The sequence below is a fragment of the Mercurialis annua genome, linkage group LG7, assembly GCF_937616625.2.
Source record: "Mercurialis annua linkage group LG7, ddMerAnnu1.2, whole genome shotgun sequence".
Classification (NCBI taxonomy): Eukaryota; Viridiplantae; Streptophyta; class Magnoliopsida; order Malpighiales; family Euphorbiaceae; genus Mercurialis; species Mercurialis annua.
This window is the reverse complement of record NC_065576.1, coordinates 45857710-45875065: the sequence shown is the minus strand read 5'-3', so window position 1 is coordinate 45875065 and position 17356 is coordinate 45857710. Positions and strand designations below refer to the sequence as shown.

The window sequence follows — 17356 nt, the reverse complement described above, 5'->3', positions numbered from 1 at the left end:
AACACAAGTTCAATAATATCATAGAACATTTGAGTAGAATAATTTACCAATTATTGCATTGCACTGCGAGGTTTTTTGTTATTATTGGACATAATAATGCAGATGCTACCAAAACCATCTGCCATAATCCCCCATTATAAAAGGTGGGTCATGCTTGGCGTGCAAAGACCGAACCAAGCCAACCAATTCGGTTTTAGTCGTTTTGATATTATACAAGATTGTTTTTTCGGTTCAGTTCAGGACATTAAATTTTTAGTTAAATTCTAATATAAACCGAACCGAAATAACCGACCAAACCAAAAATCCAAACGAAATGAGTCATCCTAATTTGTCTCCTATAACAAAGAGTTTTGAAAAATCTTCTCTAACATGATACAATATCTAAGACATGAGACCCTGCCTCTCAAACAAAAATCCAATGGACAGGACCACTACTGCTACCACTTGCTTGCATGTCAAGACATCCTGACCTATTTATGCATGTGGAATGTTTGGAGTTCATGTTCATTTGTCCACTCCATTGATTCACATTTCTAAATTTTAATCATATATTAACAATTTTACCACACTTGATAATTAATGATTATATGTCCTGCTACATAATAGCTAAGAGAACACAAAAACCAGACAGCAAGAACCCCATGCACTTGATGAGACTATATTCTTTTGAATTCATAAACAGTTTTTTAATATTAATATAGCACATAATTGAAACAAGAATAGGACCTACAATCATATGGCTCAACTAAGATTTTGTATGTTTCAAGATTTGAAACTCCAGCTTTGAACCTAAACTGAAAGATTTAAAGATATCATGCTAAAGATCAACACAAATTCTTGGGCTTAAGGGGGACTGAAAGGTTTGGAGAGAGGAGCATTTATCATTATCAAGAGGAAATTGGCCACAGGTCTAGTAGTTCAATAAGCTTGAACGGTTTGGGAGGTCGACAGCCTGCGATTGAACCCTGAAGCCACTAACAACTAATAATGAATGTGCAGAACCATTCAGAGAGCTTGGGGATTAGCAAGGGAGATGACCGCCCCGTCCAGTCGACAAACTTTTGGACAAAAAATAATAAAAAGACAAATCAACCGTAAAAGATCCCTCCTGAAATTTAACATCCAAAAATTCTCACCAAGCTCCAATAATGCAGAATATAGTAAGATAGAGTATATCATGAATGCACCAATTCCTGAACCAAATTCAATTCTAAAGTAAATTATCAACCAATTTGCCTAATCATAATTCTTCCACCCCTGCAGCACATTATCCTACCAAGAAGAAGAAGAAAAAAAAGGACGGAATCTAAGAGAAGAGATCTACTAAATAAATATGGATACTCAATTCCTTGCTTAAATTCTCTGACAATGTCGAGGATTATTATACCTGATCATAACAAGATAAACATGAGTCCCTTAAACAAATTGGTAGAGCAACTAAGTCAAGGATTGTCAAATACTTAATTCATCCATCATTGAAAGTATTAATCATGCTACACAATTTAATCAAAGAGAAGCAGAGAATAATGCAAAAACCAGAGCAGTGACAATGATGAACCAAAAAAAAAGAAAGTAAAATACAAAATTCCCTACAAGTGAATCCAGAACGTGATTTATTCTTATTGATATTTTTGTGGTAAATGTATACGTCTCTCATCAATCTAAAAGAAAACTTATACTACAAAAACTGATTTGACAATGCACCCGTGTTTAAAAATACAGAAAATTTAACATATGAATTTATCACCTGAATATCACCTCAGCCAAATGCTCCTTTCTCGCTTGATGTTCATGATCATGCCGCCACCTCGATAATTTTTTCCATTTACGGCATAGATAAGTAAGCTTGGCTCTGCTAAGTCCCATATTCTGTACTATATGCTTAAAGAAAAGGAAAGACAATGCAAACACACTGAATCGAAGCCTTTTGACCTGCTGAAGCAGAATCATCCATGAAATTTACAAAGTGAACTGATGAACCCATTACTTGATTGATTTTGATTGAGCTACTGCACATCTTGATCATAATAAGAACTCTACAAAATTCCCCTCCCAAAATTCTCTTGGTCCAATTGATATCTTAACTCCCCAAGTTGACTCTGCACATAAAACAAGAACTTAGACAATAAAGACAACAAATTTCAAAAATATAGCCATTTCAAAAGCATTTAATCTTCCAAAAACAGTTCAACTTTATTCAAAATCCAATTTTCTTGGAATCATAATCAATTCAAAGGTTTCATTTCTTGAATTCTTCCCTATTTTTTTTATGACGAGAACTCTCCCAAACAGAAGTCCAGGATCATAGTCAAAACTCCGGGATGTGGACTGCCCGCAAGCCCACATACCTGGCAATTCCCGGCTATTAGAAAGAGTATCCGAGGTTTGAACCCATGACTATGGCGCTCAAATAGCTTAGACCACTAAACCAAACCTGTGCGGGCAATTCTTCCCTAATTTTAGCACTACAATTCAATTCAACTAAAAACAAAAATTAAAGATTCAAAGAAAAACCTTAGAGACAGCATCAGCAATAAGCTTCCCATTCTTAATATCCTCAATTTGTCCATCACGAACCGCCATACAATCCCTCGGAGTCTCGAACAACGACAGCGAAAACTGCTTAGAAACAACCCCAACATCAAAATGAATCAAACCCGAACTGGGTATATCCACCCGAATACCCTTAACCGGAAACCACAAAAACAACTCCTGCGCCGTAATACCCGACAAAGCCCCGATCTGCCCGCGGCTCATAGTACCCGAAACATTCCTATCGTAGTGTATTTCACTCTCAAACTTGGCATTACAAGCTTGATCCAAGTACACCTCGAAAAAACCCGAGTCGTCAATTTTAAAATCCCTAACTCCCTTCGGCAATAACCCCATCGGCAAATCGTGCTTCTTAAGAACATCGTAGAATGATAACTCGGTACCGAGTACTAAACTCGGTAGAGCTACGAGAGTGAATAGAATCAAATAATGGGAGCAGGAATTCATTTCTTGGGCGTGAAGAAATGAATTTATTTACAGAGTGGGAATTAGGGTTAGGGTTTAAGGATTGGGAGAGTGATGAAATAAGGGGGAAGATGAGAAATGGAGAAGAGAAGTGAGGAAGGAGAAGACAATGATGACAGCTGGTGTACAGATAGGATTAGAAGAATTATCAATTATTGGTGGGGACTGTGGGGCCTGGTTGGGTAATTTTGGGCCACTTAAATTATTCAAAACTTACACCGTAGCCCTATGATCTGCTAATTTGCAGACGTGATGATCTCAGGCTTCCCAAAACTAGGGTTGTTGTGCATTCAACCGAATCGAATCGAACCAAATTAACCGTAATTGTCGCTAGAGTATATGATTTCTCTTTGAGAGAGATTTTTAGGTAGACTCAGTCCACCACGTCATCCGTGGACTAAACCTATTATATAATGACACGTCATTAAAATGATGGTAATCTTGTAAATTCGTTTATTACTTATTTACACTTTTAAATAGTAATTGATTCGAAATGCTAATTTGGTTTGATCAATTAATTTGGTTAATTGAATGATTAAATTTTATTAATATTGATTATTAAAAGAAATAGAATAAATTAATTTTGGTGTTATATTTTTAATTATATACAAATTGTTAGGACGTATTGATATTTAAATCCTGTAAAATTATAAAAAATACCTTAATATTTTTTTAAAAATTCCAAAAATAACATCATTACTGTATGGAATTAAATTGGTTCGGCTAATTTTGAAAATTTAAACTAATGAGTTGTATCTCAAATAGTCAAATGGTATAAGACGGGATAACAAACTGTTAGGTCTTCAGTTTGATTCCTCCCACAAACGATCCCCTCTCCAATTTTTAGAAAAAATAAAAATCAATTCTGAAAAACAAATCAAATCATTCAAAACTAGTAATCGTATAATCGAACCAAATTAACCAATAAAAACAAATTTAAAATTTTGATTTAATTCAGTTGGTTAATTTGGTTATTACCCGAATAATGAACCCAAACCAAAAAACATTTATGAGACCCATTTTTTTATTATTGAAATGAAGAAATATTAACTCTTAGATTTAAATTCTCATGTAACATTAATTTAATTTTTATTCTTTAAAAATTGTAAACATCTCAAATGAGTTATGACTCATATGTTTTTTTTATTAAATATTAAATAATAACATTGCTTAGATCGACTACATTAAAATTCAGATCATATTCCAAATACTTGACTACAACATTGCTTAGATCGACTTTGATATTATTTATATAAATTAAAATCTGATTGGTTTTGTTAAATACTAAATTAATTTGTATAGATATTTGTTATATGGGTATACTTTTTTATTATTAATACTATTATTTATTAATAAAAGTTTATCTATTATGTGATTAAGAAATTTTTATTATTTTTGTTGCCAAGCAAATACTTGACATGTGTTTACCTTCTTCTAATAGGAAGACAATTTAAAACTAAAATTGATTTATTGTGCATCAGGTGAGAGCCATAGGTCAATAATAAATTATTCAGACTTTGGTTAAAAAAATGCATTAATCTTCTATTTAAATTAAATAAACATAATCATTGACTCATAATGTGTAAGGAAAACTTAGGTATTACTTTATAGTAGTATAAAATTGATCGTCCATTATTAATATTTTTAAAATTTATAGTGTGAATGAAATGGAAAGAGATTGTATTTATACTTTTCCGTCAAAATACTTATACAATTTTAATTTAATATTTTAAAACGATTTGCAAATAGAGATTTTTGGTCAAATATCCTGTTATTAGTCAGATCAACATTAATGGATCGTTTATTTTTATTCATCTTTTTTTAACTCTAATAAGATTTATTTGGTGTATAAAATGAGGTTTTATTATTTAAAAAAGAAAGAAATTAAAGAGGAGGAAGTTAAAGAAAAGTTTGGGAAATTTTAACAAAGAAAAAGAAATGAGTACATGAGGAAAGCATGATCTGGAAAAGATGAAGAAGTTGAGTGAAAAAGCTGCTGCCGCTATCCCATATCTATCCATATATAGATAAGCATCTCACCACTTTAATTACAAAATATATATATATATATTAAAATATTTTGTGCTAATATTCATAATAAATATATTATTTAAATTTATTAAGATCATAATAGTTTTTTAACTTTAAAATTTAATCTCATTCTCTTTTTTTTCAATCTTGGAAAGTTGAAACGCATGTATTAAAAAATGAACCTATGACTACAACACAAAATTATTTAACGTTTATACCATTTGAATTATAGGTTATTGATACATTCACAATATTAAATGAAGATTATTATTATTTTTATTTTAAAAATATGTTATTTTCTATTTATATTTAAATAATCTTTTCGTCTATTTTATTTGTATTTTTTACCACTTTTTAAAACCTAAAAAGTCATTTTTATATTATCAACATATATTTTTATAGCCTTAACATTAATTAGCTTGTGTGTAGACTAATATACAAATTTAATAATTTATTTAACTATATTATATTCCAAGATAAGTGTAAAAGATACATAAAAGAATATATCTATAATATTGATATATTTATAGTATGTGCAAAAAATAAAAAGTGCTAAATAAAATGGGATAGAAAGAGTATTCAATAGTTTAAATTTCTTTTTTGAAGCGAGTTAGAATTAAAAAAAAACATTAATAATCTATTTTGAAATTAAAAAAATATTAATTAATCTAATTATACGAGATGATAACATTTATTTATTTTAATATAATAAAAATATGCATGTATTACTAGTATTACCTTGTTCATATTTCATATCATTCGGTTCTTATAAGGAAAAGCGCATCATTAGCTTCATCCTATTGTAATATCTTTTGTGTTATTCATTAATATTCTTATAGAATATATATGAGAATTCCAATTTAAAATTTCATACTGAAATAAATTTGTTAATATTACTTCCAAATGCAACTTTTAAATTCTACACTTTAGAATATTTTCTAAGGTTGTATGTTTAGATATGAAAATAATTGAAAAGAAAGAGACATTGCATGTGCAAGATAGAGATGTTAGGGTATGAGTATGATTATGATTTTGTCTTCACATAAATAACAAACAATAATGTCTAATATTATCAATTTTAGACAATTTACTATTAAGCATGTTTATATGAATTATTTGTTTGTATTTTTTTGGGTAGTGCTTTAAAATATAGTTTTGTTTCTTTTATCTATCATTCTCTAGAGAGTTTTTTAGATAGATTAGTCTATCATATTATTTGTAAATTAGGCTATCATATTATGACACGTTATTAAAATAATAACATCATTATAATTTTGTTTATCACTTCCTACGTCTCGTTTAAAAAGGGATAAATTGTTTTTTACATAGATTAAAAAAGCATTAACTATTATAGTATTTTTTTTATTTTACCGCTATTTATTAGTGTTGTATTTTATGTATAGACTAATAGTTATTAATTATGAAAAGAGAAAATGGGGTAAAAAAAGAATTCATATAAATTAACACAAAAAATATGATATGACATTTTTAAGTGAGACAAATAAAAATAAGATATTCTTAAATGGGACAGAAAGAGTACTTATTTACACTTTTAAATAGTAATATTATAATAGTGTCATTATTTTAATGATTTGTCATAATATGATAAGTTTAATCCACAGATGATGTGGTGGACTGAGTCTATCTAAGAATTTTATTATTTTATACCCTATAAATAAACACTTGATGAAATGATTAATAACATAATTTTTTTTATCAAATATATATATAATTTAAATTTTTATTTAATTGCATACTGTCATGGACCCATGGGAACTTGCTATTTAATTTTCTCCTATCCACCAAACTTGAAACTCTTATGTAAATTTAGTGTATACATATTATCTGTGTATGATTGACATATATTCTGAGTGTTTTATAATTATTATGTAAAAAGTTAATATGTAAACATTTAATTTATACATTATACTGTATATAATATATTGGCCTATAAATAAGACTTTTTTTTATCTGATATCTAACCCTCATTAGTTTTAGCGGACTTTCATTAGATTTCTTAATTATTCCATTAAGGCCATGTTTGGTTCATGGAATAGAATAGTATGGAATAAAATAGTTATTCCATAAGGAATAGAATAGCCATTCTTTGGTTTTTAAGAAGAGTGTTTATTTCACAAAATCATGGAATATCAATTTTTTGGAATACTTATTCTATGAACCAAAGTAAAGAATTGCCATTTTAATATGAAATAGTTATTTCATTCCGCACCTATTTCATGAATCAAACATTGTCTAAGTTCTAATGGCTGCATAACCTTTATATTTTCTTTCCCCAATAGGGTTGCATAACCTTTAACAATCTTTGAAGGTTTCAACATGATTTTAGTTAGGTAGATTTAAATCTGAATTTAATAGGCTTGAATGTCATTTCAATATAGTTCCAATAAATTTTAGAGTAAATTAAGCTAAAATCTTGGAGGTATATTCTAATTAATAGTTTGGTATCTGTTGTTTTAAAAGTCTAATTAATGATCACTCAGTTTTAATTCCGTTAACTATTAGGTCTCTCCGTTAATTTCGATACTTATTTTCAAACAATTTGGTACCCCATCTTTAGTTTTGTGAACGATTTGGTCCCTCACTTTTAAACGATTTAGTACCCGAGTTTCAGTCCATTAAACGATTTAGTCCCTCAAATTAACAGAAGGATCTCTTTGTAAACGGAATTAAAACTGAGGGACAATTAAGTAGACTTTTGAAACAAGGGGTATCAAACTGTTAATTACGGTACAGGGCCTCTAAGTAATTTACTCTAAATTTTAATATATTGATAAGTTCTAGAGACGTATCTTAAATATTTCTTAGTAGTTTCAATAGAACATTAGCGTAGTCTCAAAAGACCTCAACGGATATTCGATTTAGTTTCAATAGTATTGTTTCTGTAGTTTTGAATATGAGTTCAATTGATCTGAATGTAATTTTCAATAAATTTTAAAACCGATTTCAGTAATTTTCAGATGTAAATAACCTTTAAAATATTTTTAATTATTCCAATATAGTTTTAATTAATTTTTCAATGAGTTCTTATGGCTTCATGTGGTCAGCAGTTTTGATATGATATTAACTTGTAGTTTATGCATATTTTTTGCGTTTTTATTTATTAGTATGTTTTAAGCATTTTATATATAAAATCATATTGAAACCATATTAAAATTTGCAGTCTAAAATATTCTTTTTTATAATGTAAATTGAAAGTTGATTCTTTTTATCACAAGGTTATTATATGTAAACATTTTAGTTGTTCTATTTTTTTGTGATGAATATTTGTTAATTTGTTTTTTAAATTTATACAAAGTTAGGATTACAAGCAAGAGCGCTAATAGCCCAATAGTCTGGCCCACTACGTAATGAAGCTTTCGCCAACATTGTTGGGCCAACAAGAATGAGCACAAGTCCAGTGGATCAATACAATCATCTAAAGGTGGCTACGGGCCGATTCGGCCCTTAAATCGGACTGAAGCCAACCCAGAAAGTGCTAAATCTGAAAGTAAGCTAATCCAGCCAGAAATTGAGGAAGAAGACCGATTTCAGACCGGTTTTAAATTTCTTAACATTTTGATATTTAATTTTAAATTTATATGAACAAATGAGAAAAATATATCAAATTTTAGTGAAATTAATATTTTTTTGGAAAAATAATTTTTTTTTGTTGAACGTTTGATAAAATATTCAGAAATTATAAATTTAAATTTATTGTAATGCCAAATATAGACATTAGTTATTTTCGGAAAATATTCTATAGATAGAACCTATTTCTTAGAAAAATGTTTTTCAATCTTTAATTTTCATACAAATAAATATATTAAAATTAATTTAAAGATAACAGTAACTTTGATTAAAAATTTATATTTATATGCAATCAGAAATTAGGGAAGAAGACCGGTTTCAGACCGTTTTAATTTATTTTTTTGAGAACGGTTTTAAATTTCTTAACATTTTGACTTTTAAACTTGTATGATCAAATGAGATAAATATATCAAATTTTAGTGAAATTAATTTATTATTTTGGAAAAATAATTATTTTCGTTGAATATTAATTATAAATTTATTTTTATCTGAATTTTAATTTATCTTAATGCCAGATATAAATATTAGTTATTTTCAGAAAATATTTTATAGATAGGACCTTTTTTCTTAGAAAAATATTTTTCAATATTTAATTTTCAATAATTTAATGATAACTGTAACTTAGTTTAAAAATTTATATTTTTATGCAATCATAATACGTATATAAAAAATAAGCTTATTTTATTTAAAGAGAAAGTTGTTTTTATTTATGTTTGATTGAAAAATATATTTTTTCTAATTTTTTTATAATCACTCTGTCAGTATCATTTTATTTATCACTTTTTTGTACTTTATGATTCAAAAAAAATTTGGACTTAATCTTTTTATTTTACGCCCTTTAACTTACCATTCGTTGGTTATTAGGGGCTAAACGTATTACCAACATATTATCTACATATTGTTTTTACTACAAATGAGTTAAATATATAAATTAATGTGCCAAATTAGTAATGAATTCGATTATATTATATTTTTAAATAAAAAACATTTAAGACTTTTAATGTAGTTATAATATGTATATTAATAGAATGATACCAAAAGCGTAAGAAATATTATAATATTTTTAGAAACAATCTATTATATTATTTCATTTTTTCTAATTAGAAAAATAATTTGAACGCATTTTTTTTGACATAATATTTTGTTTGTACAAATTATTTTAAAACTCCTCAAATTTGTCACAATTTACATTTTGGTTCTTCTTGTTAAAAATCAAACGATTTGATCCCTCGCTTTTGATTATGTCAACAATTTAGTCTCTCTATCTATTTTTGGTGTTAGTCAACCAAGTTAAAAAAATTTATGGGTAAATTAATTTCAAATTTGAAGGACGAAATTGCAAACAAAAATAAAAGTGAAAGACCACATCGTTTTTTTAAAATTAATTTTTTTAATTTAGTCATTTGACTCATTTGACTGACATAAAAAATAGACAGAAGAATTAAATTGTTGGCGAAAATAAACAAAATTAAATTATTTAATTTTTAAATAAGAGAAATCAACATGTAAAATATAAATTTATAATATTTTGTTTTGGTCAATCACCAAAGAAGCAAATTCTTTTGCTTAAAGCTAAAAAACTGGCAAAAGAACAAGGTGATAATTAGCTACAACAGCAGCCTATCAGAAAGAGGCTAACACAGAGCTAGTACTTGCTACATCTACTCATTACATCAGCTTTAATACAACCAAACACTTGATCACTATTGGCAACTTTTTGATTAAAGATAACTCCATTCTTGGCAAGCCAAATTTGGTACACTGTGGCACATAAGAAAAGCCTCCTTTTCCTGACAATCAAAGATCTGCCACTGCACTTTCTTGAAAAATAGCTGATTTCTCTTCTCCAAGGCATAGGCTGCCGTCAATGTGGGCCTAGCCTGAATGGTTAAGGCGTCTCTAAGTGCATTGAGAGGTTGTGGGTTCGAACCACGCCTCGGTAACTAACAACTAACATGAGATTCTAAAGAGTCGATTTCCACCTTTGATAAAAAAAAAAGGCATAGGCTGCCTGTTATACCCCATATCTTTCAGAACGCAATTCCAAATTTCATAGGAGAACTTGCAACTAAAGAAGAGATGGTTGACATCTTCAGGATACTGATTACAGAGACTGCAGATATTAGTAGGAATAACTTTCCATGTTACTAGCTTGTCTTTAGTGTTTAATCTGTTATTCAAGGCTAACCAGGTAGTAAATGAGTGTCTAGGAATGTTCCCAGAGAACCAGATGATTTTATACCAAGGGACTTTGCATCTGCTAACATTCAAATTTCTCCAGAGGCTTTTGATGGTGAACAAACCATTGCTCTGAGCTTTCCAGGTGATACTGTCAATATTTCCAGGGGTAACACAATAGTTATTTTTGATTTGGTTCCACATCTCTTGAGTAGCTTCATCTATGGGATCTGAAAATGCCCATTGGTTATTTTTCCACAAGTCTTTGACACTAGCAGATTTGCTAATGTCAGCATCAGTAATACTGATGTTAGGAAATCTGTCAACAATACTTTTTTTCTCCAATCAAGGATCATACCAGAATGAGAAAATCTCTCCATTACCCAACTTGTAATCAAAATAAGGGTTGATCAAAGTTAAACATGTACGAGAGGTTTCATGAATAATTTGCTCATTATTTTATTTATGGGACTTAAAACAAGATCCCAATACCAAAAGATACACTCACTTGTCGGTTGAAAATTCATACTGCAAACTCTTTTGGACCCACAATTACAAATAAATTTTTACAAAGTAATCTAATCACCACTAAAGATTAAAGCAGATCAATAATGCTCAAAGGGTCGACCTTAATCTCAAATTTATGTGATTTAAATCTTTTAATTAATTAAATTTCAAATTTTTGCATTTTGCATTAAATAGATCACTTTTATTTTTTTAGTAATTTCATTTTATTTTAATTTAAATTAAATAACTCTTAATCTCGACACTTCATATAGTTTATTAATCTGATTTCAAAATAGAAATTTTATAATTTTATTGAATAAAAAATTTATTTAATTTTGATATATAAATTTTTAGCATTCAATTAACTAAAAATACTGAAAGAAAATTATTTATTTTGCCAATAATTAATGGCTCCAGTTCTCTAGAAATGTAGAAGAACTGGGTCCCTGTTCTTTGTCAAAAAAAAAAAAAAATGTCAGTCAGTCAGCTCAGCTCGAAGCTATTAGCTGTCTGAGTCTGCGTACAAATTAAAACATGGGCATCTTCAGAATTCCATGTTCTTCCTTTATTTCACTCTCTTCCACTTGTTATAGCAAAAGCAAAAGAAAACAGCTCGTACCTATTATTTTTATTTTTAATTTTGGTTTATCTGTCTACAGATAGAGAATCAAATGCACTCTGGTGTTTGCTACTCCTTGTTAATTGTTATTGGGTGTGTGGTAACTGGGTCTTTAGCTGGTGACCCTTATGTGTTCTTTGATTGGACTGTTTCTTATCTTACTCGCTACCCTCTTGGTGTTAAGCAACAGGTTCTTTTTTCTGTTTCTTTTAGTTTCATGGCTGCAATTTTATTTTATTTTGCTATATTGGCTGTAGTTTGTGTTTGTTTTAGATGTAATTCTTGATGGTTTCTTAGAATGGATAATGGAGATTTACTATTTTTTCACCAGCTAGTGTAGAGTTTGAATTGCATAGTTATTAAGAGTTTTCTAGTGCTGCTCAAATCATCTTCTTGAAAGTTCAATGTTTTTTTTTTGTAAAACTGTACTAGCTTCAGTTGAAAGAATTGGATTTTAGAAACTGCAGGTTTTCAAATGTACCTAGTTAGGAGAATTATAATTGAATTTAGGATTAATTGCAAATAAACGCCTAATGTTTAGCGTTTTGATCGCGACTTTTTAATTTTGGCAAATTAATTGCCGACCTTTGTAATTTTTGTAATTCAATGCAAATAACAAGTTGATGGTGAAATTATTCTGATGTGGCATGTCGGGATACTTCTGAAACGATGACATTTTACTGCACAAATTTCACCGCCGGCTGGTTTTATGCATTGAATTGCAGAAGTTACAAAGATTAGCACTTAATTTGCCAATATTTCAAAGTCGCGATTAAAGAGCTAAAGGCGATAAAAGTTGAGCAATTATTTGCAATTAACCCTTGAATTTATTCTTCCAATTTAGACAAATGCACAATATTACCAATTTACTTCTAGTTTTTATCATTCAGCTTCTGTTGTTTTGCTGCTATATCTGAGTTATGCCAATATGAAGTTGGTTGTCTGTTGGTGTTACTTGAATCATTATTCAGGTGATTGGTATCAATGGCATATTTCCTGGACCAATTCTTAATGTTACTACAAATTGGAATGTTGTTGTCAATGTCAAGAATGAACTCGACGAGCCATTGCTTATTACATGGTATGCTATATGCTTATACAATTTAAAATGTCTGGAAGAAAAATTTCTGGTAATGAATATCATTCACACTTATGTTGTGTAACTTGATGTAGGAATGGTATACAACATAGGAAAAACTCATGGCAGGATGGTGTTTTAGGGACTAATTGTCCGATCCCTGCTGGGTGGAATTGGACGTATCAATTTCAGGTGAAAGATCAGATAGGAAGTTTCTTTTACTTTCCTTCCCTTAACTTCCAGCGAGCAGCAGGTGGATATGGAGGCATCATTATAAACAATAGGGACATCATTCCGTTGCCCTTTTTGGTGCCTGATGGGGATGTTACTCTTTTTATCAGTGACTGGTTTACAAAGAGTCATAAGGTCAGTAAAAATGGTGTTTGGCTTATTGCTTGTGGTGAACAAATGGCCACTTGAGTTAGCGTATGTAGTTGACCGATGTTCATGGGGGGGCAACAGGACCTGAGGAAACATGTTGAAAATCGAGATGGCCTAGGAGTTCCCGATGGTATCCTGATTAATGGATTTGGTCCTTATAGATATGATGAGGCGCTTGTCCGAGAAGGCATTACTTATCAAATTATAAATGTTGAACCTGGTAAGTTCCTAGATATTTATCTTTTGCTCAACTAGTCATTACATGCTATTTTTACTTTTTAGAACTTGAACGTTTCTTGGAGGAATGATTTGATTAATATGATTTGTATTTTCCGAGATACATCAGGGAAAAGTAAGAATATATGCTGTAGCAGGTTTTTCGTAAATGTTCAATATCATTTATATTTTCATTTATTTGATCAACGTATCATTCTCAAAGTAAAGACCAAACGCCACATTATCCTTCAGTTCTTTCTTGTTTTACACACCAATTAGACAATATGTGCCCACACTTTAACTTCATTTTCCTGCTTTTTTTGGTGTTTTCAGGAAAGACATATCGTCTTCGGGTGCACAATGTTGGTATCTCAACCAGCTTGAACTTTAGAATACAAAACCACAACTTACTTCTTGCTGAGACTGAAGGATCATACACTGTTCAGCAGAATTATGAAAACATGGATATTCATGTGGGTCAGTCATATTCGTTCTTGGTTACGATGGATCAAAATGCTAGCGGTGATTATTACATTGTTGCCACTCCAAGATATGCCAAATCATCTGCTTCGAATAAAGCTGCTGGAGTTGCTATCTTACACTATTCAAATTCCCAGGGACCTGCCTCGGGTCCTCTTCCTGATCCTCCTAATGAATATGATACATTTTTCTCAATGAATCAAGCGAGATCCATAAGGTTGCTATTAAGTACTTTTTGATTACTTAAAGATGCTGTTTGATTCAACCCTTTGAACTGTTGATAACTTTTTTTTTGCTTTCTTTTGGAATTGGTGGACGTGTTTGGCTACAAACTGCTTGGTGTGCATCCGGTTTGAACAACACCAAATTGAAATTTTGAAGTTTTTAAAACCGAATGAAATTTTTGATGATTTAAAATATTTCAAACTGAACAAAAATTCAATTTTTTTTATAAAGTCAAATCGAATAGAATTTTTTGGTTAGATTTGGTACTGTTTTTGCACACCCCTAGTTGAAAGAATCACCATAACACCAAAATAGCTACTAACTATTGTTTGCTTTTACTTCTAGTTGAATTTTTATTTTCATATGCAAGTAGCTAGTAACTGTCATTGATATGGAGCTGAATGTTCATGGAATTCTTGTAACATTTTATAGACGGAATGTCTCAGCTGGTGCTGCTCGTCCAAATCCCCAGGGATCTTTCAAATACGGTGAAATTACAGTGACGGATGTATATGTAATTCTTGATAGACCTCCTGAGCTTATAGATGGGAAACGGCGTTCTACTCTCAATGGCATTTCATACTTGGCACCTTCAACACCTCTGAAGCTTGCTCAGCAATACAACATTTCGGGTGTCTACAAGCTTGACTTCCCGAATAGAATAATGAACAGACCTCCCAAAGTCGATACATCTCTAATTAATGGTACTTTTAAAGGTTTTATGGAAATTATCTTTCAGAATAATGACACCTCCGTCCAGAGCTACCATATGGATGGATATGCATTCTTCGTTGTGGGGTGAGATTCTGAGTTTACATTTACTTATCATCTTTATTAATGCAAAGAATGAAGATTTAATCTTGCAATTTCTTTTTCCGCACTGTAGTATGGATTTTGGAGTGTGGACCGACAATAGCAGAGGCACATACAACAAATGGGATGGTGTTGCTCGCTCCACTATACAGGTATTTTGTTGTGGAACCACTCCTATATGTCTATAGGGATGCTCGTTCGCAAGCTAACAGAATTATTTGTAAGATAATTTTTGTTGCCAGGTAGATAAAGGGGTTACAAATTTGGTTCTATTTGACATAATAAAGAAAGTCAGTTTTTGTTTTCTGGTTTGACTTGATTTTGAAAATAAAAAATATTCAGTTCAATTTTAGTACATAACCGAATCGAAAAAACATAACTGAAAAATCAACTAAATCGACTGGTTCAGTTGGGTTTGAAATATTTTAGATGTCTGTAAATTCGGTTTGGGTTGATTTACAAAAATTAAAATTTTGATTGGGTTCAAGTTGAACAAAATGTACACACCCCAAGGTAGATGTGATATGTGTTCCGTTGATTGGCTTTTAGCCCTTCTACAACTCATATAAAACAAGTGAAGACGGTTTCATGCCATACTAAAAGAAACAATAAAGGTTCATTTTGCAGTTTCAACTTGGCACTGAAGATCGAAATAGTCCAGGTTCGTGTTTTTGGACAACAACATCCACTTGTCAAAATTTTGGGCCAGTTTACACCTTTGACATCAAGATTGATGTCAGGCTGCCGTCATATGAGCGCGTAAACTGACTCAAAATTGACAAGCTGTGAGCTTTTTTGTCCAAAACCATAAATTTGGATTCTTTTGATATTTTGTTCCAAGTTGGAGAGCCGAAATAAACCTTTGTTGCTAAAAGAAATATAGGGCAATGTGGTAATACTTCTTATTTCTCGCATGGTTACAGGTCTTCCCTGGAGCTTGGACAGCGATTTTAGTTTCTCTTGACAATACGGGCATTTGGAATCTCCACACACAAAATCTCGACTCGTGGTATTTGGGCCAGGAGGTTTACGTGAGCGTTGTAAATCCAGAGATTGATGCATCCGAGGTTCCTTTGCCTGACAATGCCATTTACTGTGGGCTATTATCATCTTTACAGAGGTAAGATATCTGAACCATAACTGAACTTTTATGCCTCCTGTTCCTATTATCATCTACTTTCTGAAAATTCTTCCTGAACTCCGAAATTCTATATCTAGATTCTATAACATATTCTTGTAAAAAAGTTGTTTAACTAATTTTCCTTTTCCGCGATTTTCATTTCAGTATTTTTTGTTTCCGTGCTATATAGGTCTGAATCATTGCTTGTATTTCAAGTAAAATCTTTTTGAAATCTCTAGAGTTCATGAACATTGATGATGAAGGGAATCTCATACACGATCCATTCCAGTCTAACATTAGCTGATACCGCTTCACATTTCCATTTTCCTCAATTGCAGGGACCAGGCTCAGAGATTTAAGTTCTCCGGTGCACCATCAATTCCAAATGCGAGTAGAAATACAATTTTCATTGCAATAGTCTTAGCATTGTATGCGAATTTTGTCGGGTAATAGATTTTGAAACAATAGATTCGAAAAGGTTTGATTTATTCATATTTGAAATGAATCTTCCACTGAGAGTAGTATATATTGTATCGCAGTAACTAACTTGTATTATATAATATTGGTCTAATTACTTAAAAAAACCCCACCTTAAATTTTTTTTTCGTTTATACTTGACCTTGTAAAAAAGTCATTTGTACTCAATTTTGGGTTGTTAGGTTTCATCTCTACCCAATACATAATTTAATGAATTAAAGGATAAAAAAATTAAAAATAATTAAATAAAGGGTTAATGTAAAAAAAAATCACAGTTTAAATTTTCTCATTTTCATGCACGAACTACAACTTTTTTCCAAATTCATGCAAGGCGTTGAGGTGGCACTCATTTATTGGTATAAAATGACCTCCATCTCAGCGAATTACACCAATGGAGTCGTGACACTTCAGCACCGTGCATGAATTTGAGAAAAAAATGGTAGTTCGTGCATAAAAATAAGAAAATTTAAACTACGTGATTAAAATGAGAAAACGTGTAAAGTTGGTGAATTTTTATGACATTAACCCTTAAATAAAAGGTTATATCATACGTCTAATTAGTATTTAAATATAAATTGAAGGATTATCTTAAATTTTTTTTCAAATGAAAAGAGGCAATTTTAGT

General features: G+C 30.5%; 3 protein-coding genes across 4 annotated transcripts; 1 reads left to right on the top strand and 2 right to left on the bottom strand.

The window, feature by feature from the left end:
- Positions 1 to 1596: 1596 nt before the first annotated feature.
- Positions 1597 to 3151, bottom strand: LOC126657385 (uncharacterized). 2 transcript variants are annotated; one of them, XM_050352059.2, is made up of 2 exons: positions 2515 to 3143; positions 1597 to 2099 (listed from the first exon to the last, which is right to left on the bottom strand). In XM_050352059.2, exons 1-2 carry the CDS (start codon positions 2998 to 3000, stop codon positions 2037 to 2039), a joined length of 549 nt encoding a protein of 182 aa, XP_050208016.1. In that variant the 5' UTR covers positions 3001 to 3143; the 3' UTR covers positions 1597 to 2036. The 2 variants fall into 2 exon arrangements, with proteins under 2 accessions (XP_050208016.1, XP_050208015.1); XM_050352058.2 differs by lacking the exon at positions 1597 to 2099 and adding an exon at positions 2123 to 2434 and having other exon boundaries at positions 2515 to 3151.
- Positions 3152 to 10209: 7058 nt separating this feature from the next.
- LOC126657258 (uncharacterized) lies at positions 10210 to 11270 on the bottom strand. Its single transcript, XM_050351924.1, has 4 exons — positions 11244 to 11270; positions 10658 to 11154; positions 10310 to 10427; positions 10210 to 10257 (listed from the first exon to the last, which is right to left on the bottom strand). Exons 1-4 carry the CDS (start codon positions 11268 to 11270, stop codon positions 10210 to 10212), a joined length of 690 nt encoding a protein of 229 aa, XP_050207881.1.
- Positions 11271 to 11795: 525 nt separating this feature from the next.
- LOC126656624 (monocopper oxidase-like protein SKU5) lies at positions 11796 to 16865 on the top strand. The gene is made up of 9 exons (XM_050351233.2): positions 11796 to 12131; positions 12913 to 13022; positions 13115 to 13385; positions 13482 to 13620; positions 13950 to 14313; positions 14754 to 15119; positions 15208 to 15286; positions 16058 to 16254; positions 16593 to 16865. Exons 1-9 carry the CDS (start codon positions 11994 to 11996, stop codon positions 16702 to 16704), a joined length of 1776 nt encoding a protein of 591 aa, XP_050207190.1. The 5' UTR covers positions 11796 to 11993; the 3' UTR covers positions 16705 to 16865.
- The last annotated feature ends 491 nt before the right edge of the window (positions 16866 to 17356 follow it).